This window comes from Miscanthus floridulus, chromosome 11 (genome assembly GCF_019320115.1).
Source record: "Miscanthus floridulus cultivar M001 chromosome 11, ASM1932011v1, whole genome shotgun sequence".
Lineage (NCBI taxonomy): Eukaryota > Viridiplantae > Streptophyta > Magnoliopsida > Poales > Poaceae > Miscanthus > Miscanthus floridulus.
In genome coordinates this window covers 45,913,179-45,938,797 of record NC_089590.1, presented here as the reverse complement: position 1 = coordinate 45,938,797, position 25,619 = coordinate 45,913,179, and the positions used below count along the sequence as shown (strand labels likewise).

General features: G+C 41.4%; 3 protein-coding genes across 8 annotated transcripts; 2 read left to right on the top strand and 1 right to left on the bottom strand.

Annotated features, from left to right (window-relative positions):
- The first annotated feature begins 7,570 nt into the window (after positions 1-7,570).
- On the top strand, positions 7,571-8,942 carry LOC136491877 (uncharacterized). The gene is made up of 2 exons (XM_066488086.1): positions 7,571-8,018; positions 8,932-8,942. Exons 1-2 carry the CDS (start codon positions 7,571-7,573, stop codon positions 8,940-8,942), a joined length of 459 nt encoding a protein of 152 aa, XP_066344183.1.
- Positions 8,943-11,776: 2,834 nt separating this feature from the next.
- Positions 11,777-12,527, top strand: LOC136491876 (uncharacterized). Its single transcript, XM_066488085.1, has one exon. The coding sequence runs from the start codon at positions 11,847-11,849 to the stop codon at positions 12,525-12,527; it is 681 nt and encodes a 226-aa protein (XP_066344182.1). The 5' UTR covers positions 11,777-11,846.
- Positions 12,528-13,540: 1,013 nt separating this feature from the next.
- LOC136493200 (F-box/LRR-repeat protein 3-like) lies at positions 13,541-25,047 on the bottom strand. Of its 6 annotated transcripts, none has more exons than XR_010768318.1 (10): positions 24,021-25,047; positions 23,564-23,670; positions 22,598-22,797; positions 22,332-22,506; positions 21,782-21,933; positions 21,566-21,699; positions 15,392-15,520; positions 15,042-15,146; positions 14,519-14,953; positions 13,541-13,664 (listed from the first exon to the last, which is right to left on the bottom strand). XR_010768318.1 is itself a non-coding variant. In XM_066489261.1 (10 exons), the coding sequence occupies exons 8-10, from the start codon at positions 15,491-15,493 to the stop codon at positions 14,789-14,791; spliced, it is 372 nt and encodes a 123-aa protein (XP_066345358.1). In that variant the 5' UTR covers positions 15,494-15,520; positions 19,587-19,814; positions 21,566-21,699; positions 21,782-21,933; positions 22,332-22,506; positions 22,598-22,797; positions 23,564-23,670; positions 24,021-25,047; the 3' UTR covers positions 13,671-14,788. The 6 variants fall into 5 exon arrangements, 3 of the variants coding, with proteins under 3 accessions (XP_066345358.1, XP_066345356.1, XP_066345357.1); XM_066489261.1 differs by lacking the exon at positions 13,541-13,664 and adding an exon at positions 19,587-19,814 and having other exon boundaries at positions 13,671-14,953; XR_010768316.1 differs by lacking the exon at positions 13,541-13,664 and having other exon boundaries at positions 13,671-14,953.
- Between the last annotated feature and the right edge of the window lie 572 nt (positions 25,048-25,619).

Sequence of the window (25,619 nt, the reverse complement as noted above, 5' to 3'; positions counted from 1 at the left end):
ATCTTCTCTCTCCCTTGCGGGGTATCCTGTGGGTCCCGTATCGACACCAACTATAACACTATATGCTTAGTAAATTTAGTACAGTAGCATGTTTATTCCTATACTTTGTTACCCTTGTTAATTTGATAATTTTTCTATAAAATTGCATTTTAACAATGGTTAATCCTCTTAATTAAGCATTTATTAATTAATGATGGATTAAATGCAAAATTGTTCAATGCATATCTTAGATATATTGGGGATCATAACACAAGTGATGGAGTCCTAGGCATTGGCTGCGCTTAATTCATCTAGAATTATTCGGCCCAGAGACCGTGCTTATGGCATCGATTATTCATCCATTACTGAGAGGTCTACATCATGTTTATTTTAAACTTGATGATTACCTACATCGTGTTGTCCTAAATAAGTGTTTGGGGAATATGAAAATGATACACTTTTATGGTGACTACCATCATTCATTATTAGAGGCTATACACAGGTGGTAGAGTCTTAGACATTGGTTGCGGTATGTTCCTACGAATATATCAGCCCAGAGACCGTGCCTATAGCAGCAATTTATTTACCTATTACTGAGAGATCTACTCTATGTTTCGGACATAGAGATTATCTACAATGTGTGTGTCAACATTAATAATGATTGATCGTGAGGTCTACACATCTTGTGATTACCTCTAATTGTTGAAAAGTTTACAGTTTTGTTGACTATCTCCAACAATCCAACACAAAGTGACCAAGATATGGAACCTCCTAAATTTTGCATTTGAGATTACAACATCACCATAGTGATTTTTAATTTACCTTAGGCGTAAATTAATTAAATCAATGGTTTATCATATGTTGTGGATACTGACTTCAGAGAAGTCTATTGAACTCGCTCTTGATGGCATCAATATCCCACATGGACAATGGACATTAACATTGGTTTTATCCCATGAACTAATAGAACAATTTAATGAACCTCAATTAGGGGTTGTTTATTATGGATCAAAGAAAATTGTGCCTTATTGTTGTTAAGGTACTACGTCCATAAAGATTTTCGATAAGATTATCTTGTGGAAAGAAATACACATTCTTCGTGGCTCACTCTTTAGAAGTTTTATGAACAATAAATAAACTCATATAGCTTGAGGCTAATCTTGATTGAATCATGTCTCTAGTTTTTTTAAACTATTGAAGACTATGATCATATTATTCATACAATTTGCTTCTACTAGTAAAAGCAAAAGGCCTAATGTGCAATATAAGTGATGGCAATGTGAACCCAAGAATGACAGAGAGTAATGTCATATATGTGGTTGTGTTTAGCATAGTGCTAAATAATGGCATACTCTTAAATTTGTAGTTGATCTATATCAACATTCTATAAGGGATGAAATAGGAGCTACAAAAATAAGATATGAAGGGTGCTTCAATCTTAAAATCTAAAGCTACATAGAAGGTTGGTTGTTTATGCTTGATCTTATGAGATCACATAACAACACTGCCCCTTTTCTCGTAAAGAGAACATCACATAGATGGACAACATGATCATCGAATATGCTTCGAATGATTTGTTTTGAGATTTGGGATAATCTCAAGGTCCGTTGATAATATGTGATAATTCCCATCGAAGATGTTGTAATACTTGTGTTGTCAACGCATAACTATTATGGGTATCATATCGATGTATTTGATACTCGACAATATTTATGGATTTCTATATATTAGACGAGAATCTTATTAAACTCTTGTCATATATAGATTGTACGGGAATCATTCCAATTTTGAATGATACATGCCTAGTGGATATTTGTACCACAAACTCTATAATTAGGGAAGCAAAATATTTCTAGTTCTTATGACAAGAAGAGGGAATATATATTTTGGCCATTGATGATACGATGCAATGACAGTTTGCCATGTTTTGCTACTATCATTCTTCCTATGGATACTGAGTTAGCAATTGAGGATATTTAATTATGTCCTAATTACACTCGTATCTTACCAAATTATAGAGATATGCAAATGTGTTTTCGTATGGAAACATAAAAAGACAACATTGGATATGGTATATAAGTAATAAGATAAGTCTCGTTTTGGTTGTAGTATGCATACAACCATCCCCGTACAACACGTTGCATATAAAATAATTTTTCACACTGTTGATGCATTCTAGATATGGAATGATCAAATTGGCCATCATATGGGATGAGGTGAAAAATTATTAGCAATTCTTTTTGTCAAGATTTTCCCAAAGTGTGGATACGATAAGTGCCACAAGGGAAATAGATTTTAAGACCCTCTTATCTTAAAATCAGATTAAATGTCTTAGATTCCTTAATCATATTCAAGAGAATATATATGGGTTCGATACAAAGATTGTATGGACAGTTCAGGCATTTCATGATTGTGAAGATACATCTATAAGATGATCTAGAGTGTGTGAAGTATCCACACTCGGCCATGCATTTGGTAAATAATGGCTCATGTTGTGAGCTCATTATCCTAAACACTACTGAATTTATTGTACCTACAATGACAATTGCTAGGTATAACAAGAATTTAGTTACATATCCAAAAGGATAAACAGAATCTATGAAGTATGACAAGGTCATAGCAGCACAATTTAGTGAATTGCTATTTGCCAACTTCGGTTGGGGTCTGGTAGATTTACACACTTCTTACTTAAGATTAAGTACATATCCCCTATATGCATTTAGTATGTGGGAATCCATGAAGATTTCCTATTTGTGTAAGATTGAGTACGTTGTATACGTACCAATCTCACCACCACAGCATACATTGATAGGTACATATAGAAAACTAGGGATCAATGTGAGATTTCAATCTCCATCGATTGTTAAGTATTTAGATCTCTTATGGAGGATCTATTTACAACCCGTATGCTGGTTTTATTTTGATAATGAGCATTTTCAGGCATTAGGGGGAGATTTGATGTACCATACATAATGCCAAGAAATTATTTAGAATGCATAAGGCATTCCAAGCTCAGGATCACGTACTAAATGCTGAGTTTAAAGAATTGTTGATTTACATAATATTGCAAATAAACTGCCAAATGCATTTACTGGTTACTAAGGTGTCTTTTAAACTTATCAATCCATTGCAAGTATGTGTTAGAAAGAGTGGTGGTACCAAGTAAAATCACTCAACTCCCAATTATAAATAAGAGGGGGAGAAGTATGGCCATAAAGTAGGATTATTCATGCTAGCAATAGAAGGTTTCCTTCTAACTAAAGAAGTAAATGCAGGTCAACCTATAGTTGGCGACACCTTGTGGGTAAATATTGGTTATTACCCAGTGGATGGATGTCATCCACAAACCTAGCTTAGAGGTGCACCTAAATACTGATGCTGGGATATCGGAAAGCCCTGAATCTCGTTTCGGGAAGTCACGATGAGTCATTCAGGGTACTTTGAGTTTTGATAAACCAGATAATTATATGATAGAAAGGCTACATGTGTCGACACGTACTTCTCTGAATAAACTGTATACAGCATTCCAAGTCATCCAGTCAATAAGACCATGGCAGAGTGCTTTGCTCACTCTTACTGTTGTTGAGTGATGTAATACATGCAGAGATAATCTTGCTCACCAGAAAAGAGGTGTTTTGGTCTGTGATGCCAACACCTCATGGTACCTTTTCTATGGGTACAAAAGTGTTTTCGTCCTAGAATGGACTGAGAACAATATGGTGGTGAGATCAAAGCAAGACTAGTAGCACAGGGGTTTACGCAAAGCTCAGACATTGATTTTCAATGCAAATTATTCTCTATAGTAAGTTATAAATTTCCGATACTATCTTTGATTGGCAGTACAAAAGCATCTATCTTTACAGTTGATAATTGATATATATAGTGATCACATATATTTATATGATCACTTGATTTGGTGTATTTGTGAAGCTTCTAGAAAGGAGTTCACATACCCAACCCTTATACATAAAATCTCAACACATATTATCTATTTCTTAAGTCAATGTATGGCTTAAAGCAGTTAAGTCGAATTCGGTACAATCGACTTTTTGTGTATTCCCTAAACTGAAGGGATACAAGATTGATTACACGTGGTGTTCATTTTGGAGTCCTTGATTGGATTTCATAATATTATATCATGGTCAATAATCTTGACATCATTGATGATGAACACATGTTAATAGCACATTGTAATCTAAAGATAGAGTTTAAGATGGAAGATACGAACTAAACCAAAATTTTATTTTGGGTTTATGATCCAAGCATCTTCCCTCAGGATTTTGTACAAAAGCTATCTATATCCAGATCATATTGAGTGATTCAATATGAATGTATCATATGGTTGTTCTACCTCATGATGGAGGAAGAATGTTTTATGCCATAGTGACTGAGATGAGATATTGTGACATGTGGTCCATTATCTCTATGCTATTTATGCGCTAATAAATCTTGCAAAAGTTTCCGATCGGATATTATTTTTGCAATGATTTGCTATCTAGTAGTAGCGCTAATCCTACCAAATATTGGTGGATTGAAGTTAAGAATATCTTTTGATATCTCAAATAGCAAATGTGATCTTGGTGTAATCCATGATCCAATTATGTGGATATAATAATTCTGGTTATATATAAGATCCCCAAATTCTAGATCATTGAAATTGGATTTACATAAATATGGAAAAACCATTTTGTAATAGTCTTTAAATAGACATTTAATGGTCAATTGCATTAATCATTCTGACATTGTATTGCACAAGGCTTCACATGAATGTGTATAGCTTGACAGAATGATATATCACATACTAAAATTATGCGGTAATCAATGGCCATGATCTATAAAGGTAACACAACTTGTGTTGTGTAGATGGAGAAAAGTTATACTTAATGCAATATTTTTGCGCTAAGATGGTTCTGTTCCATAGGTGATATGGACATATGAATATTTGTAAACTAAGTCTTATGATAATCTTGCAGAGATATTTATAGAATTTACCATACTCCACATTTCTTATGTGTTGAGTGCATTGGTATGAATTTACTTTGAGGTTTGCTAGTATTAGGGGGAGAGTCTCTCTGATTAATAACTTGTTGCAAACATCATATTGCACTCTTTTCTTTCTATAAGTTTTTCCCTTTGGGTTTCTCATATAAAGTTTTTAATGAGGCAATATCAACACAAGGTTATGTCATATCATCCATTTTTTCCACAGGCGTTTTTGATGGATGATATTGGGACATAAGATGCATTGTACTCTTTTCTTTATGTGAGTTTTCCATTTATGATTTCTCATATAAAATTTTTGATGAGGCAATGTTCAACACAAAGGTATATGCTATATCATCTATTTTTCCCTACCGGGGTTTTTGGAAGATGATATTTGAAGCATATTGACCCTATGGTCAAGGTGTTTTTAGACTAAGGCTTTGGGTATCTCAAAGGGTCTAATAATATTGGTGATTGTATATCATGGTGTTTCTCCTTATTTTTTTCACTGAGTTTTAAGGAATTTTGTCTGGTATACTGGTATTACTTTGTTTTTCCCACATGGTTTTCCAAAGATTCATAATGATGCATAATAGATAAACAGTGAAGACTACGAGATGTTAATTGATTAAGGGGGAGTGTTGAGAATTATTATTTAGTGATCAATTAGGGATTAATCCAAGGAGTGTCTTTTCGTCCCTCTCTCTCTTTCATACTTGTAACCGCCCATATGGGTCCCCTATATATATGTACACATTGTTTATTGGGAATAAAATATAGAATTATTTGCATCAATCGATCTTTCTCATTCTCTATTTTCTAACAATTTCAAAAGCGACGCATGCAAAGTGGGTTCGTATATATCTTTATTCTTGAAGCACCGGCTCGCCGCTCCTAAAATTCTTGGAACTCACATCATCTGTTGCAACGTGAGGACTGAGAAGTAGTGCCCAAATGCTCTCTCTCCCATTTAAGCTTCAATCTGGCCATCCATTGTGGTGGGCTTAGGCCTTAGGCTCCCATGACTTAATTAAGGTGGTGGTGTGTGGTGTTGCATTGTTTGCGTGTTATTGTCGCATCATGTAGATGATTTTATTTGTGTATATTACTTCTTTATAATACATGCTTGGCACCTTCAATTTTGCTGACTACTTTTCGGGACAAAACAAGTTAACGTGTTTAAGAGTTACTCTTCACAATGTTCATTCAGTCTATATCAGCAAAATACGTGAGTAGTTAATGTTTAATAAAATAAATTAAATGGGTGCTTGTTAATCTGTCCAATACCAAAAAAAAAGTTACTCAATTGGAAAATTTACTTAGCTTGGTGTCCCTCCTAAGTATGCGGACCAGACAAATATTGCAAAGGGAACACGTTATTTCGTTGTGTTTGCAAGTAATTTTTTTTCACAACCCGGTTTGTACCCATATTTCATTAAGGAGAAGGAGAATTTGTTACATAGCAGTTGAGACTTTCGACGATTCCGAGAGGCAACACGGGCAAGCCTACTGCTACAGGCCACACTAGGATTACATTCGTTGTATTATACCCCTAATAATGTAATTTGCAAGTAACATGATTATTAGATTAATGATGTTTGGTACCTTTTCGGCTGAAGCTATCCAGCGGCAAATTGCCAGCATCAGTCGCACAACTGGAAACAGGGTCTTTGCCGAGTGTTAAAAATCGGGCACTCGGTAAAGAATTGCACTCGACAAATAATTCTTTACCGAGTGCCAGGCACTCAACAAAAAAGTGCACTTGGCAAAGGATTTCTTTACCGAGTGTCAGGCTCTCGGCAAAAGCGCGGCGCTCAGCATAGGCTGCCCCGCGTAACGGTGTTCGGTCACGTCCTTCTTTGCCGAGTGCCTGCTGTTAGGCACTCGGCAAAGATTTTTTTTAAAAAAAATACTTTGCTGAGTGCCCCTGACACAGCGCTCGGCGAAGATTCAATATTTTTTTCAAATGTCTTTGCTGAGTGTCTAACAGCTTCGGCACTCGACAAAGGGAGGAATTAAAAAAATTATATTTTTTTTAAAATATCTTTGCCGAGTGCCCCTGTGAAGGCACTCGGCAAAGAGGAAATTTCTAAAAAAATTCAAAACCCCTCTTTGCCGAGCGCCTTATTTTTAGCACTCGGCAAAGACCCTATTTGCCGAGTGCCATGCCCTGGCGCTCGGCAAAGTTTTTTTTTTGTTTTTAGCCTCCAAATTTTTTGTGCAGCCCTTTTAAAGTACCAGGAACTCCTCGTTAGAATTTGAGGATTTTTTGTCCTTTTTGATATATTTAGTTACTTTATTTCGTTTACTTGAATTTTTTCAAAAAATATAAATTTGAACTGCACGTGGTACGAATAATGGAATTTAATGATTCAAAAAATGATAGTCATGTTACTGAGTGTAGTGTGAAGCCGTATCCAAGAACGGACCCGAAATTTCGGACATCGTGTTCATGAAACATGACCGCGAACTTGCGTGCGAAGTGTTTTAAAATTCTATAAAAAGCAAACGAAGTCCGAAAATCATGAAACTTGTTGAGATGTCGCGATATCGTATGTGGAGGCTACGATAAAAATTTTAGAAGATTTTGTGCACGTTGTCACATACGATGCTTACAAACCAGGACATCCCCGCGCCGCCGCTCGCCAACGTTGGCCCGCCCCCGCGCCGCGCACCGCCCTCCCCTCCCCGTGCGCCACGCCCGCGGCCGCCCCAGCGCCCGCCAGCCACCGGGCCGCTGCCGACGCCACGCGCCGCCGCCCTTCCCCACGCCGCGCCGCCCGCCGCAGCCCCTCCCCACGCCGCGCGTCGGCGCCAGCCCCCGCGCCCGCGTGTGGCCAAGCGTGGCCAGCTCGCCCATGCCGGCCCGCCAACGCCGGCGGGTGGAGGAGGGGAGGAGGAGGACGAGGGGGAGGAGGAGGAGGAGGAGGAGTCGGCCCTGCCCCCGGTCGCGCCCCGTGGACCGCCCGCCCCTACGCCGCCCGTGCCCGACCCCGTTCTCGACTCCGGCGACCCCGACCCCGACGTCGCCCGCCCCTACTCTCGGCGTCCGTCAGGTATGCCCTCTCTCTTGTTGTTGTCGTGGTAGTGATAGTTGTAGTAGTACTAGTTGTAGTAGTAGTATTAGAAGTAGTGGTAGTAGTAGCAGAACTAGTGGTAGTAGTAGTAGTAGAAGTAGTGGTGGTAGTAGTAGTAGAACTAGTGGTAGTAGTAGCAATTGTGGTAGTAGTAGTAGTAGAACCAGTGGTAGTAGTAGTGGCAATAGTGGAAGTAGTAGTAGAAGTAGTGGTACTACTTAGATATATTCTTCTGCATGAATTGATATCCAAACTACATGGCTTCTCTTGAGACATATGTGCTTGTCGGCCATCGTGCCATTGTTTTTTTTAGGTTTTGGAAACCTCACCATGGGCGGTTCTGGCTTGGCAATGGCGTCATCGACACGGCCTCTACTCCCTCTCTCTCTCTCAGATCCGAGCACGGAGCACGAGCGAGAGCCTGACCATTCGCACACGGCCGACCGCTGCACAGCACCGGGTCGACGCACTCAAGGTTATTCCTGTTTTACTCATCATATATTGATCTTTACACACATTAATTAGCTTTGCATTACTGAAACATTAGAGTGAAATATTGCAGGCCCGGCTGGAACAAGAAATGAGGCAACGTCAGGAGCTGGAGGCCGGACAGCAGAGGATGGCGGCCCAGCTGGAGGCCGAGCGGCAAGCCTAGGCGCAGAGGCTGACGGACATTACGGAGTTCCTACAAGGGCTTGGGCAACGTGTAGGCTTCTCTCTGCCAGCTGGGCTGTTGGTTCCACCTCCGCCTCCGCGTCCTGCAGCTGTAGCTACTCCTGTGAGTATGAAGGTTGTTTACTTTCGCTTGTGCTTTGCTTGTATGGCCTCTACCTTCCTAAATTAGCTATACAAATAATCTTGTCTCACATGCAATCTTTTCTTCTTTGTGCAGTCTTCATCTGACGGTGGTTCGAATAATCCACCTCATGCATCTCCGAATGATGGAGCTGGGCCTTCACCACAATCGCAGTGGCCGAGATGAGTGCACGTTGTATTTTTTCATTTGTTGTTTACTTGGTGATGGACTTGTGATATACTTGTGATGCACTTGTGGACTTTGATGGACTTGTGGATTTATTTGGATGGACTTGAGCACTTATTATTATATATGTGATATATATTGTGATGAATGTAATATGTGCGGATGGATGTGTGGATGGATGAGATATATATGTGATGGATGAGATATATATGTGATGAATGAGATATATGATGTGATGGATGAGATATATATATGTGATATATGTTTGTATGAATTTATTTGTCATGATGGAATGTAAAAAAAATTAAAATTACCGTTTTGGGTCACTTTGTCGAGTGTTGCACTCGACAAAGGACCCCGTTGCCGAGTGCCATGGTCACAACACTCGGCAAAGTTGGAAAAATGGGCGCTCGGAAAACCATTTTTCCAGCTTTGCCGAGTGCCATGACCATGGTACTCGGCAAAGAATTTTTTTTAAAAAAAAATTCAAACTTTGCCGAGTGTCGGCCAGAGGGCACTCGGCAAAGAATTTTTTTAAAAAAAAAATCAAACTTTGCCGAGCGCCGGCCAGGGGGCACTCGGCAAAGAATTTTTAGAAAAAAAAAATAAAACATCTTTGCCAAGGGCCAAATAGAGGGCACTCGGCAAAGAATTTTTTTTTAAAAAAAAATAAAAAATCTTTGCCGAGTGCCTGCACGGTTGGCACTCGGCAAAGCGACCGTCAACGGGGCCGGCGTCGTGACGGTCGCTTTTCTTTGCCGAGTGCCCGATAAAAGACACTCGGCAAAGAGGGCTTTGCCGATCAATTTTTTACAGTGTGTTCTTTGCCGAGTGCCACACTCGACAAAGGCTTTGCCGAGCACTCGGCAAAGAACCTGAATCCAGTAGTGTTGGGAACCCGTGATCTTCGTATGGCCTATGGAATATAGGAAAATCGATCGTTCTGCAGTGCTGATGGCCTGATGCTGTTTGGGGAAATAAAGTTCAGTGAGAGTTTTATAAAAAAAAAAGTTCAGTGAGAGTAGCTAAATTCACCTTTTCAGTTCACGTTCTTCTTATCGAATGTGATCATGGATCAAACAAATAAGTTCCACTTTAGGATTTTGTCATATACGAGTCATTTTCAAGAAACAATTTTGGTCATGTTCAATTCATCATAATCATGTTTTGAGACATCTGTTTCACTTTAATATTTTGACATAGATGGGTGTGGTGTTGCAGCTCCTAATTTCAACATTTTTGCTCATACGTGGTGCATACTGCATAGGTTGAAATGGGAGTTATTTTAACTAGGGCAGCGATGGTCGTAGTGCCACAACGATGGGATTAGGGGAGGATAGGGCTGGTGTAGCGGCACTGGGAACCATTAGTCATTGCTTGAGGAAGAAAATTAAAATGTGACCCGGCATTGAGCTACCAATGGCGGTTCCTGCCTTTGGTCATTGGTTAAGGAAGAAAAATGTGAGCCAGCCATTGAGCTATCAATGGCAGTTAGGAATGACATAGAGAGGGTGGGGGAGGTTGAAGGAGTTTGTGTGTAACTATCTTGAGTTATCACACCCAAAATGAGAATTTTGAATCATCGTTGCCATACGAATTATGCACCATCGTTGCCATACATGTCCCGGACAATGCACCATGAGTACAATCGATTTTCAAAATTATGTTGTATCATTTTCACATAAAATTCCATTCACAAAAATTTCCATAATTCTTTTGTTGCAATAAAATTTTCATGTTCACCAAGTAACATGTTATCCCATGATAATGTTTTTGCTCCGGTTGCAATGCACGGGCATGAACCTAGTAGTACTCTAAGTGTCTCCCAACACATATTGACACTTAGAACTCTAGTCTGTCCTTAACCTTCATGTGCATCCTTTAAAAATCAAAATGAATTCCATCATTAGGGGTATGAAATCCATAATTTCTCGATCAATCATCGTTATTGTGACCTCACTAAATAATGTCAATGCAAAACACACATTAGTCATAAGATTATGTTGTCATTAATCAACAAAATCGAATTAGGAGTCTAGATGCTTTCGGCTATCTTAAGAGGCGCATCTCTAATTTTGAGAGATGGTTATTTATTGGACTGTCTCTGCAAATATGCCAATCGTTTCTAAAAATCGCTAGGGATTATTTTCGGAGACGTAAACACTTTAGTCGTCTACATAAATAAAATAGATGGTTTCCTTTTTAAAATTCTTTTTTTTTTTGGAAATCCTTTTTTCAATTAATTAGTAGTGCAAAAGTTCCGTTCCACATGTAGAAGGAAGCAGCGATATCATTGATTAGCCAGCTCTTCTAGATTTGTGGTAGGGTTTCACGGCGAGGTACATAAGGAGGAAGATTTTTTTTCATTCGTGTATTCTCCGGCCCCGTTCCTCTCCTTGGATCCCGGGGTGGTTACACACTTACGCTAAGGAACCATCCAATAATAGTTTTTTTATCATATAAGCATTAGTTCTTTTTTTATAAATTTGGTTAAATTTGAAATAATTTGATTTAGGACAAACTTAAAACATCACTTATTTGTAGAAAACGAATATGGATACATCCACATAGTATTTTCATATTAAAATTAAATACGAATATGAATATCCATATTATTGACACTAAAATGAATACGGATATCGGATATTTCATCCTCGTCCACATGAAGCCATATAAGACTAAGAAATAATAATCAAAATAATCTAAGAAATAATAACCAAAATAATTCAAGCTGGGCAGCGAATTTGTAGAATAAAGGCAAGCGTGCATGCAGCGTTTGGAACTTTCCAATCAACAAATCAAACAGATCAAATCGATTTAGATATATGGAAGATGATGAACTTCACCTGGATATACAAGGAAGCAGCGATATCATTATCCAGCTCTGTTCTACATTATCCCGATCGGGGTGGTTACGGAATAGATCGAATGGCGCCATCTCCGCAGCCTCTCCCGACGATCTCATCCCAGGCATCCTCCTCCGCCTTCCGCCGGACGACACTGCGGGGCTCGTCCGGGCCTCCGCCATCTGCAAGGCCTGGCGCCGCATCATCTCCGACCCCGCCTCCCACGGCCACTACCGTGCGTTGCACCCAACGCCCCCCGTGCTCGGCTTCCTCCACCGCCCTAAGGACTCCAAGCTTCCCCGCTTCGTCTCCACCACCTCCTTCCGCCCGGCCGCCGCCGACCATCGCCAGCACCCGCTCGACTGCCGCCACGGCCGCGCCCTCTTCTACGACTACGGCTCCCGCGGCACCTACGTCGTCTGGGACCCGGCCACCGGCGAGCGGCGCAAAGTCCCCGATGCGCTGAGCGACGACTACTTGCCACACCCAACTGTGGTCTGCGATGCGGGCGGAGGCTGCGACCACCGCAGCTGCAGCAGAGGGCCTTTCATCGTTGCCGTTGTTGGTTTGGAGGACCTACCGGGATTTGGTGACGGAGACGATCACTACGTACCGTTTGTAGGGGCGGGTGATGACCGTTTGCAGGAGCGGTTTGCCTAGCCGCCCCTATACAAGGGTCTCTACAAATTATGTATTTGTAGGAGCGGTTTAAGAATACCAGCCGCCCCTACAAATCGATTTGTAGGGATGGCTACAGTACCAACCGCCCCTACAAATTATTTTTCCACAAAAAAAAATTAAATTTACAATTCAAATTCGATCAGAACATATATTTTTCATGCACAACTCCATCATGACTTATCTTCTTCTGCGATTGTACTGAAACTCAATGACAATACACATTTATTTATACCAGATTATAACAAATATTCCATGACAATACACGGTGCAAATTATTGTGCTTGCTGTTCATTTAAACTATGAGATTGCACATAGATATATGAAAAGTAATGTGAAAACCAAATCTTCGCTCGATGCAAGTAACACAAGAGAGAACAAGACACACCCAGGCAGACTGAACAGAGAAGGAAGAAAAAAGGTCCCGACAAGCTCTTTCATTCCACCGTCATCCTCGTCAGGTTCAGGAAGCCCAGATCTCCTCTTGTCAACCCAGATCTCCTCTTGGTGGTGCCCAGCACACCTAACAGAATATTTGTACAACTTTCTAAAACACCCAGGAAAGATGCACATCATTATATTAAGGAGAAAATGGTCCACCGACAATACATAAAACCAGCAAAAAAAAATAAGGAACAAAAAACATAAAGGAAAAAAAAGCACACGCTCAACACCAATACTACACAAATCACTAAGATTTCAACAGTGAACCATAGAAAAAAGATAACTAACATTTAATTTTCATAAAAAAGTTCTGCACAAAACAAAATCCAAGCTGAGCTTGCTATGAATAAAGCCAAGATAGAGCGCAGTCAATGAACTAAATTAGTAGTGCTGTTATATAGGTTTTGTTAGCAACAATCATTGTAGCATTTCTACTAGTAAAATCAGAAAACGACCAGAAAGTAAATCTATATAATAGGAAGTGCTGCTGAGATAGGTACATACAGTAGTATGAGCATGTAGTAGTGACTGTCGTTGTTGGTGAAGGTCCTGAAGAATTGAGACACCAAGTTCTTCTGTCTCCAACATAGTTCTTCGGCTCTCTTTAATTCTGTCAGTGGACTGATTCAGTCTTTCAGTTGTCATCATCAATCTTCCCCTCTGATCAGTAGACACCTGAGCCATGGGAGAGTACCCCAAGGCCCAAGTATGACATGAGTAAAAAAAACTGTAAGAAGCCTGAGACAAAAGGCCTCAATAAATCAAACCAGCATAACCAAAATAAATGCAACAGTAATGTAGAGGCAGCAGTCCTATTGTACACTGACATCGAGGAATAAGAAACATAGGTAATCAAATCACTTTACTAGATATTAAACAACATTCCAAAACAACTAATGAGCTTATAGTGCCTTAAGTTCAGCTGGTGCCAGAACTATTTGTATTACTTGAGGAACATTTCTTATGTAAATAGACATTGACAGGTAACTTGCAATAAGGGCAATACTATCATGTGATTTACTTTTGTCAGACTAAGAACAGAAAAGTCATCCATCACATGCAAATTTCTTTTTATAAATGTAATGGTTCTATCTTATTTAGTGACAAACAGAATATTACAGAGATATAGGATGAGACAAAGGATTTCTTGCTTCTATCATGTCTTCCACTGTTTTCATTCAAAACATGTTAGATAAAAGATGTCATATCTGAAATGTCTGATCTTGCATCAAACAAATGGAATTCAGTCCAGTAACCAGATGGCATGTCTTTGTCCTACCCAAGGATCAGCTGTTATGGATCATAATGTATAAACAAACATAGAGCCAAGAATTCAATGAAATAGTTGTTCAAGCACAAAGCATATGTAACATGACTGAACAGGTGCCATTCATGGAAAATACAAACTCCATCACAAACCAAAATAAGTATTGAGAACAGGATGAAACTAATATTGCTGTGTTATTAATTATTATAGTTCTGCGACAAAAACAGTTAGTGTAAAGAAATGAGCAGAGCAGCAGACCAACCTTGTTAAGTGTGCGAACAGCTGCGAATCTGAGAACAGGTTTGGATGAACTTAAGAACAACTGCAGCACAGTAATTTTTCTAACATGTTTGTGTAGGGAAAGGCGCCGCATCTTTTTTTTCTTGTTAGGGTAAAAGATAACAAACAACATAATGAAAATGCATATGATACCAAACAAACAAAAAGTAAAAGATAACTCAATGTTGCACTCTTATCATCTGTTGCTCCCTATATGCAATAGAAAGAAAAATAGCAGATTCAAAACATTGAGTTATGTATCCGTCACTCCAGAGCACTTGCTCAAGCTTAACTCCCTTAAAGAAACACAAGAGGTTCCAATAGCTTTTAGTCCATCAGTCATGAATTTGCAGCCTTCCAGCTTCAGGGTCCGCAGTTTAGGAATCTTTTGTAAGCTTCTCACCATAGAAGGAGTAACCTGATACATGAAGAATGTAAATTAAGCTGTGAGGGCTCAAGTTACGCCCAGGTGATACAATAATACGAGTAGATGATTAGCTACTTACAGGACAGCAGTATGAAAGATCCAGTTCCAATAGATTGGGTACCGACTTCAGCATGGATGAAACTCCCACGTCAGTGATATTCTGACACTGAGACATATCAAGCACCTGCAATGGTGCAAGCATGTGAGTTCAGTAATAAGCAGAGCTCTATGAACACTATTTTTTTTAATTATCAAAAATACATATTTTAGTACCAGTGACTAGTTCAGACAAGGCATCTGCAGAGTTCAGAACCTAACAGTGTAAGATCAAGAGAAATAATACCACTATAGTGTTTGAAACGAAGCTGATGTGTGATTGCTAGTAACAAGCAAGTCAATAAAAATGGCAAATTACCATGAGCACCTCACCTGTAGTGATTTACTGCATTCTTTGTCAAGACTACCAAGAGCATCATCATCAATTCCAATACACCCCACCAGTGTCAACTGTTGAAGATTGGGTAGCTTCATGATGGCAGGAAAACTATCCTTTGTGATCTGCAACACAAGATACGTTTCCATTTTATTATAACTCCAGCACAATATGATAAGTGGGCCGGTAGGCACTAGGCACAAAGCTGCAAGAGAAACTAGGAGAAGAACGAGAGAGAGAAGAAGGCTTCTAGGGTTGTCGGGTCCTTCTTCTCTTTCATGCGGGTCCCGCCAATCCTGTAGATGTCAACAGGGATGGCTCCATATCGTGGCCCTGTTCATCACTGGTGCCATGCGCAGGCGTCATCTGCCGGTCATGACGTTCCACTCTGTCCCAACGGACGTCGTAGTGAACTAACGCGCTTGTCAGCATCCGTACGAGGATTAGGCAGAGCAGCACCGACACGTCCGACACTATTCTTGATGTGAATCCCCAGGTATAGCCTGTTACATCGAGGCATGCCAGCCTCTTCCCTGGCGTAAGAATTTTGACCTAGGTCCATATGCTTGGACCTAGAGTGGTTGGCGGTGGTATGGGTCCCCGTCGGATGAGACGGAACCCGCGTCCTCGAGGTCGGGCGAGACAGAGCCCGCGACCTTGAGGTCGGGCGAGACGGAGCCCGTGTCCTCGAGGTCAGGCGAGATGGAGCCCGAGGTCGGGCGAGATGGAAACCGCGTTCTTGGGGTCGGGCGAGATAGAGCCCACGGCCTTGAGGTCGGGCGAGATGGAGCCCGCATCCTCGAGATCAAGTGAGATGGAGCTCGAGGTCGGGCGAGATGGAAACCGCATCCTTGGGGTCGGGCGAGATGGAAACCGCGTCCTTGGGGTCGGGCGAGACCTTTTATTACGTCTCGAGCCATCCAGGGAAGTCAGCATGGACGCTAACTTCCTTGCTTTGGGTATCCCTAATATCGATACCCGACAAGAACCTTACCTTTTTTGAGAAGGCTTTAGGCTTTGTAGGCTGAACAAATTGGGCTACTACAGAGTTCCATAACTTGGTCCAAGGAAGAATGATAGTGGTGGAATACACCCATAAGTTCAATGAGCTTGCTCAATACGCTCCCGAAGAAGTAGCGACAAATGCAGCTAAGAAAGTGAGGTATGAGCATGAGGAGACCTGCCCACGTGTCTGAGTCCTCCACGAAAACAGAAGAGAGGATCACCCCGGTGTCCCAAGCCGTCGAACTTTGATACACGCGGCACCGGTAGCTCCATCGAGTATACCTCGGTGTGCCGATCTCCAAATACCCCGAGGCAATGCGTAGTCGCTGAGGGCCACCGAGGAAGCTATCTTCCATGGCAACACCTCGGCACCACGGCAGCCCGATGAAGCCCACCAGGGGAATACCATGAGATGGACGATTACAAAGTGTAATCAGCACCCCCGGACATACCAAAGGTGGTGATCCTCCCTATATATTCGCAAAACTTCCACTAGCACCAAGGACAATCAGCCATTGATGCATCCCAAACGCGGAAGAAAGCCAATCTTGAAGGCCTTGTCCCATCACCGGTGCTGCCACCGGAGAAGTTGAAGAACAAGCGCCATGACAATGAATAAAATATAGATGGTTGCCTCAAGAGCTTTGTCTGTATTTATCTATATCTAAGGAGGAAGGAGTGTGTGGATTGCCCAGAAGTGCATCCAGCCCCAACTTAAATAGGGCACCCTTGAAGATGGCGAAGCGGAGAGGAGCAGTTAAGATCCACGTGATCTATGCCTCCGCATCATGGAAGACGCCGGTTCCCGAGGAAAGTGGTGAGACAGTGTTGGAAGTTGGGACATTCATTACTCACACACTGAGTCAGCATTCCATATGATGCGGTTTAGATTCCCAAGCATTATAACTTAATGACACGCAATATCTGGCAGGCCAAAGGGACGGGCGCAAAAAAAGGACGGGCGCATGTGTACATGGGATCTCAAAGTTGATACGCCGACGTACACCGTATGAACGCATATTGATAAGAACGGTGTAGATGAGGGATCATTGTACTCGTAGATAACCGCTTCTTTGTAAATCCTTCTATAAAAGCGGAAGCAGAACGAACAAGGGAACATAACCATGATTTATAGCTCCCATCCCTCCGCTCCACCCTCAAGATTGGTCCATGGCGAACGGGAAGCGCCCGAGGGTCAAGTCGGCCGAGGAGAGGACCGAGGGGCGGAAGTCAGAGTGGCTACGGTAGTGCTTTTCCGCCATGGAGACGACACTCGCCGCAGTCGACCAGGAAACAGCCGCGGCCGAGGCGGCAGCCGCTGAAGCCCAGGCACAGGTCGCTAGTAAGCGTTGGTGTCTTCTTGTTGATGCGTTCCGCGTGACGTTGGGCTTGAGTGTGTGACGGCCTTTGTTGCTCCTCCTTTCAGGCATCCAGGAGCAGTAGGCCACCATTCAGCAGCAGTTGGCCGTCGTTCAGGAGTAGTTGGGTGACGTCCAGGGCGAGCTAGACACCGCGCATGAACTAGAGGGGAAGTAGCGCGCCTTGGTTCGCGACACGGCGATCCGCACGGAGGAGTGCCGCCTTGAACTCGACGTGCTACAAGACGCATCACTCGCCGCCGTCAGCCCGGTGTCGCCCGTGGGAGCGAACCTCGAGGAGAGCCTCCGTGCCTTGCCCACGCAGGTCACGGCGGTGGTTACCCATGGCATCCGTCATGAGGCCGCCATGGCCCTGGCCGCTGCCCAGCTCCGATCCGGCCTCGACCTGAACAAGGTGGAGCTGGTGTTCCCGCCAAAGTCATCGTGGGAGCCGGCCTCCATTAACTGCTACTCTAGTTTGAGTTATGTATATCTGTGCGGTCCTACTATAAATTTAGATGAGGTCGTACCATAAAAATTATTAATGGTTGTTAAAGTTATACTTTGGTATGAGCTGTGGACTTCACTGATGCGTCTTTTTTGTTTTCCTTTTCAGTGATCTCATTACTGAGCAAGCTCTCATCCTACTGCACACTGATGAAATGGAGGAGTCCGCCAACAAGAAGAACGCACTGCCCAGCCTCACGGAGGATGTCATTGTCGAGATCCTCTGCTACCTCCCCGCCTGCTCCTTGTTCTACTGCAAATGTGTCTGTCGAACCTGGAAACACCTCGACCCCAACATCCATAAACGTGCTGCCCTAGACTCTGGCCGACTTCTACTACGACAGTGAGAATGGCCATCGACACTTCACCAGCGTCAACAAACAATACCCCTCCTTAGAGTTCTTGCCCTTCACCTTGGACAATGTAGCTGTCTCAGATTGCTGCAACGGCCTCATACTATGCTGGTACCGAGGGGTTGATGGATCAAAACGCTATGTCGTCTGCAATCCGGTAACCAATAAATTCTACAACAAATTTGTGTGTTTGTTACTTGTGTTATGTATTGCTCTACTCGTTCGCCTTTTGCTTAGACAGGTATTAACATACAGGACCCTACCAATCTACAATAGCTATATATGTAGTGCACCTCGATCGACAATCATACAATACACCAAGTCACCAAACTACGGTTGCGCAAGCTAAGAGGCACATACGCCGTACATCCGCACGATCGACGTGCCTGCCTGCCACTAAAGTGCATCTTGTTTATTACTCCCTCCGTCGAAGTCATTCTCGCGTCCCGAAAAGTCAACTTTTTTTACTTTAGTCAATTATATATAAAAAAATATTAATATTTATAACATATAATTAGTATCATTAGATAGATCGTTGAATATACTTTCATATAAATTTATTTGGAGATATAGGCCCCGTTCGCTTCGCTGAAAAAATAAGTTAAAACATTGTTCCGGTTGATTTGTTGTGAGAAAAAAACATTGTTCCGCTGAAAAGACAAGCTGAAAAATACAGATTATAAGACAAGCGAACATGGCCATAAATGTTGCACGAAACCTACCCTGTTCGTTTGGGCTTGTTTAGCTTATAAGCCGTACTTTTTCAGCCAACGAACAGAATTTTTCTCTCACACCAAATCAGCCATCAGTACTTTCAGTCATGTCTTATCACCCAAATAAGTCCAAGCGAACAAGGCAAAAGTTGAGAAAGTTTGATCTACACGCATCCCATAACAACTTTCTTTCTAAGGTAGAGGGAGTAGTTTGTCTATTAATTAGCCTGTGATGTGTGATAGTTAATCACGCACCTGCTAGATACAATATAATGATCCCGTTAATTTTAATTAATTTGCCACTACACCACCATCCTTATAATAACAAAGACGACGACCGTTTCTCCACGCGGATACTCGATTGCTTCGTCGACATCATATCATCCCAACTGTCCATGGATCTGCGATGTAGTCGGATATGGATGATCCCAGTTTGATAATGCTGGTTCAGTTATGCTCACGAACACAATTATTAATGCTGATCTGCACGGTGTAAATAAACTAAAATGAAGTAACCAAAGTACCAAACAGAGCTACGCCACAAACTGCCACTCCTGATATAATTAATAGAGCTCACGAAAGTATATCTAAATGAAAAAAAAAATAGATTTACCTCTCCGAAGATGAGAAAAAATTCAAAAATCTAAAAAGATGCAAAAACATCCTTATCAATTCCTAGATATGTTTTGAAAATTTTCCATAACAAAGTCAAGAGATAAAAGCAGCGTGAATGTATTCGCCATTTAATGTTTGTTGCATTACTGTTGGTTGCATCTCATTTTTGTTGCCAAGTTTTTAAAACACATTCTGACATTAATTAGAATGTTTTATAATTTTTCTAATTTCTAAACCACAAAATTCTATTTATCGAACCACAAATGTGGTTTCGCCTTTTTGCACCAAACGTCAATAGACAATGCAATTCTTACCCATCTATACTACGTAATAACAACCTTGGAAGTCTGAAACTACAATGTAGACCATATTATTCCAATGAACATACGTCAAGCATTGTTAAAGTACTGCATGGTCCACAATAAAAAATCTACTACATCATTAGTGTTTTGACGTTCTTCTTTGAGTTGCCTCTCAAATTTTCCGGAGCAACATGCACAGAATTCAAGGCCTCTAAAATTTCCCACATTGACACGTGGGGAATTCACCTGTTTATCCTCTGTTTTAAGTTTCAACCGCTGATAAATATACAAAGCAAATTAGTTTGTTATGAACAACCAACAGTCCCCAACAATGACTATTTGCTTGTGTTTCTCAACCCACAAATTAGAGTTCCATGTGCTTTAATCTATGCTCTTCTTGTTTGCTAACCAGTTTTCCTTCATAAATATATATTTTCAAACCACAAATTTTTGTACCAACGTATTCTTTCTGAATACCAATCCTTTATGGCTATATGGGAATAACTAGGCATAACATTTTTCGGTTTGAATCATAAAAACTATGATCATGAAAAACTGCTTGAATATAGTTAGATTTGGTTCAGCAATCCTTTCATGGCCATATGGTAATAAGTATGCATTAATTTGTTGACTGAGAGGAAGGCGTGGTTCCATATTCATTCAGCAGAGGGATAGCATTTGTTTCATCCGTTCATTAGCCTATATCCCTTTGCTGTTTAATTTATTTTTGACAGAGGTCCTTTGACAGTGAGCGCGTGGCTTTTAACCACGTGGTCGTGGGTTCGATCACCACGGTCGGCGTTCCAGCATTCTAAAAATAACTAGAACACTGTGCGGCGTTGCCGCGCCAAATGGCCCTCCAGCTAGATATGAATAGTCATAATTCTGGATGTTATTATACATAAGATATATGGTCGCACGCATATATAAAGTTCTGTCATAGTCGAAATTACACTAAAGCTGAATGGTACAAAAATTGAGAATTTGTAGAGCAATCATAAATTGTTGTAATAGCTTACGTCATGCTATCTATGTAGGGGTATTTGCAAAATGATTGTTGATGTTGTAATACACTAATACTCCTAGCAACTGTAAAGGAGAAAAAAATAGAAAAAGAGATGGCTGCCATAGCGCCTTGAAGACTTGAGGGTACTAATAAAACACTAATTTTGAGTACTTTTGTTATTTTCCTTTCATTTGTGCGTGAGATGTCTTAGTTCTCTTCAAATCTGTCATGTGTTTTAATTATGGTTATTATATTTTGAAATTCGTTGCTTGTGGCATAAAGGGAAAAAAAAAGGAGTTTATCTGAATCACCTCTTGATCATCGTTTGAAGTCTTCCGAATCTCTTCTATTTGTATAGCTGATGTCATTGCATAATGTGGAAAAAAATTTAACTTTCAGCAGGTATCATCAGAGCTTGATTAACATCAATTTGACGCCTATTTACCTGCGAATGAAAAGCTTTGTCGACCACGCTATTCAGGAAGCTTGCTATATGAGAATGTTTTTTGTGGAGCATTAGAGCTAACCGTGGTTAGGTGCTGGATATTTTTTAAGACATTGCAGGTAGTGAAGGTGTTGCCACGCTTTGTTTAATGAGAGTGTAACCAAGCTTGGCTCTGTCAATACTAATCTTCCTTGTGTACGTAATTTTCCTACGTAGATGTGACTTTAGAGTACCCTGCATACATTAATTATCAAATACCATCAGTTTATTGAATACGAAAATATATATACGGAAGGAAATTAAATTCTTGTCAATTTTTAAAGGTCAACAACTTTATGAATTTTATTTGTCTTTATACCTGATACATGGAACATAGCTAAAGACAAAGAAATTGTCTGTGTGACATCAAAGGATGGCAGGAGGGGAAGCACTACTTAACAGTCAATAGATGATCCATTAGTACATTTGTCAGTTAATATGTAATAATGGTAGCAGTGAAACCTATTGGGTACATTGCCAGAAATACTTTAGTGCGGTGTGTATTGTTTGCATAATGAAGAAACATTGACAGAAAAAATATGCAGTTTTGGCTAAATGTGGTGTATATCCATGTTTAGCATTAATTGATTAACCTATAGGAATGGCAAAAGAAAGTGAGCATCGCAGTCGCTGCTTCCAGAAATTGTTGGATTGCTACTGGCTTCCTCAAATGGGATAGGAACATGGGGTGGCCTCAGTTTGCCATTTAATAAGGAGGCAAAATGTTCATTGCAATCTGCTCTTTCTTAAAACTCTGAATTCGAATACCTGGACACAGAATACCATACGTTATTATGTCAAGATTTTAGGAGAACATGTAACTGTGAAGTTAACACCAATTTGTCTGTATATCAGCAACCTTTTATTTTCGGTGGTAGAGTCCAAAGAGAGAGACTGCAAAACTTAATTGAGAATACCCCTGGTGGTCGATAATCGGTCAGCAGATCTATCTGTTTCTTAAAATGGAAGTGGCTTCATTCTAAACTCTTTGTTGCCCCATAAAGTCTTCTGAAGGAACCAAAGGAGGTATATTACCTCTTGTTTGTCAAGCCATTTGACCTGAAGGTGAAACAAAAAATATGTATGAAGGCTGGGTATCAAAATAGAAGAAACACACAAATTTGTATTGTAAATTCAAATAACAACTTTTACAAACTATAAGTTTGATTAGGATGTATAAGAAAGAATGTAATTATACTGTCAAGTAAGGATTGTCTCTGGCAGATAAATATAACTTTGTGTTTCAAATGCCAATATGTCACCATGATATTGCTTCAGCTACACTATAATCAAATGTTTGCTGTTTTCAAATTAAGCCAGGGGTATCTCGTAGCTGCAACAGACAGCGCACCTGTGTTAATACGAAATTTTACCCTTAAAACGATGAATAGGAAACTAAAACTAAAAGTGTCTTATAGAACTAATTTTGCCAGACACATTTTTCCAATTGTCATTACATTTTTGTATCTTACTATCGGGCAATTTGGGTTAGTTGTGCATTATCTCAAAGATTGGTTGTGTAAGCAAGAAAGCAGTTGTACTGTATACTAAATTGCTCATATGTGACCATAATAGGTATTACTTTAGGTGTATGACAATCAAATACTCGTTCTGAAATTAAGCCTACAGCTATCTCACAACTATTTCATATCATCATGGGACAGGCCAATCTTCAGTAAATTAGTAATTTTAGAACTGGGAAATCATGACCAATATGCAAGTATCCAGACCTACCTTTTATCCAGACCTACATTTTTCCAACTGCTAAAAAAATGAAAAGCCATATCTATTGGCTATTGCTGAAACAACCTTTATCCAGACCTACCTTTTCTGTTGCACAAGCGTACTGAGGAAAATCTTTGACAATGCTCATAGCTCAGGTTGCTTTCCTTCCTTGTTGAGGAACTCCAATTGAACGATCAGTAGCTTTGCCTGCAATCATGTTATAAATTTGTAATCAAGCATATATCCTATAGAATTAGCACAAACTGAGCACTACTATGATTCTTATCATTTATATATACAGCGGATAAGATTGAACTGATTTTTAGAAGCAATACTTATATGAGCAATGTTAATAATACGGAGTATCTATTGCATTCTTAATTGGCAAAATTTGCCACAGGACACTATTAAAATGTGGCTTTAGTCATATACCACTAAAAAAAATTGTCTTTGCCAAAAGACATCCAAAATCTAGACTAATATGCTACAAGACACTAAACTCATTATTATATTTGATTTTAATATATAAACACACGAAATGACGAATATGCCCTTGCCTTTTTATCTTCTTCCCGAACGCCGTGTGGCCTGACTTCTGAGAACTGTGATCCCGAGAGGCCGGCGCGGCGCACACTTCCACTCCCGGCCGTCCATTGCTGGCTTCCACTCCCCTCGCCGCTGCCGCCGTCTCCGGTGACCGCCTCGTCGTCCATGGCCTTTGCAAGCTTTAGCCCGACCTCCCTCTCCACGACCTTGCTCTCCATCGCGCCCACCCACGCCGCCAACGGGCACGCTTACCACCGACACCACTACGACGGCAACGACGGCGCCGCGGCCTCCGTGTGCGACGGCGGCGGCGGGACCCGTTCGCGTTCCTCTCGGAGGATCGGCTGCTGCGGGACCGGGGGCTGTCCCCAGGCGACCCGTTCCACAACCCCACGGCGGCGTGGGGCAGCGGCGTGCACACGTTGGCGAGGACGCTGCTGCTCCTGCCGGTGGGCGGACGCGCACGGGAGGCCACAGGAGGGTCACACGAATCTCCACCCACTGCATTCTCATGAGTTGCTTAGTTGCCAGATCATCACAGGATTGGGTCTGGATTGTTGACTCGTCTCGTTTCAACTTGATCTAAGATGACTAACAGATGGTCTGCATCCAGTGGTAGCAGGCTGGTGCGGGATTTGGAGTGCGCACTGGTGGGTAGGAGAGGACGTGAGGTCCTTGGCGACGACCTGGGAATGGCCCGGCGTGGTTTGCGCTGGCGCCACTCGCGCCGGCGGCGGTGGGGATTGGTTGGAGATCAGGGGAGCTCCTTAGCGATGCACGGGACGCGGAGGGCCAAGGAGAGCAAGCGCAGGTGGCTGTAGGGGAAGCGGGAGGCGCCAGCGGAGATGTGGAGGCGGAGGCCAACTGGCCAAGGGACAGGTCCGAGACGCCGTCCGGCGCGTCCGCGTCGAGGAAGAGGAAGGCAGCCTGTTAGGCGCACAGGCAGGGGCCTCGAGGAAGAGAAGGAGCTAATGGCCTCCTCGGATCGGGGCGACGCCGATGGCGTGGACTGGGTGGTGGTATGCGTTCGGAGGGCGGCGGCCGGCGGCAGGAGCCTCGGGGGCACGGGGAAGAGAAGGACTGGAAACAAATTGGAAAAGTACTGTATTGGAAAGATTTGCGATTGAAATTTTCTCAAAGGATCTAGACAGAAATGTCTCCATGAGCCGATCCGATGGTTTGCGGTTCTCTATCGGGAGATCCGACAGATATCAAGCAATAGATGACGTGGAGGGCTCTTTTGCAAAGACCGCGACGTGGTTTCAGTTTTTAAAGATGCGCTTTTTTGCATATTCTTTTTTTTAAAGAAACATCTGTCATGTATCGGCAGCAAATACAACTTTCCAGAAACCATTCCAAAATTCATCCGAGTGCTGTAATCATAACTTTTCCAGATATACACATACCTATTTTATAAAATAATAATTTGCAGGCTAATGAAAAACAAATTACCAAAACTAAAATGGCCTAGACACCACTTTGGATTTTTCAGTTACAAGTTTTAAGCAAATTCCCTAAAGCGTCCTCCAAATTTTAGTTTTTTCTCATTTCTACAAATAATAATCTTTAATCTTTAAACACTATCGAGAATCAAAAACTCAAAAAGAACG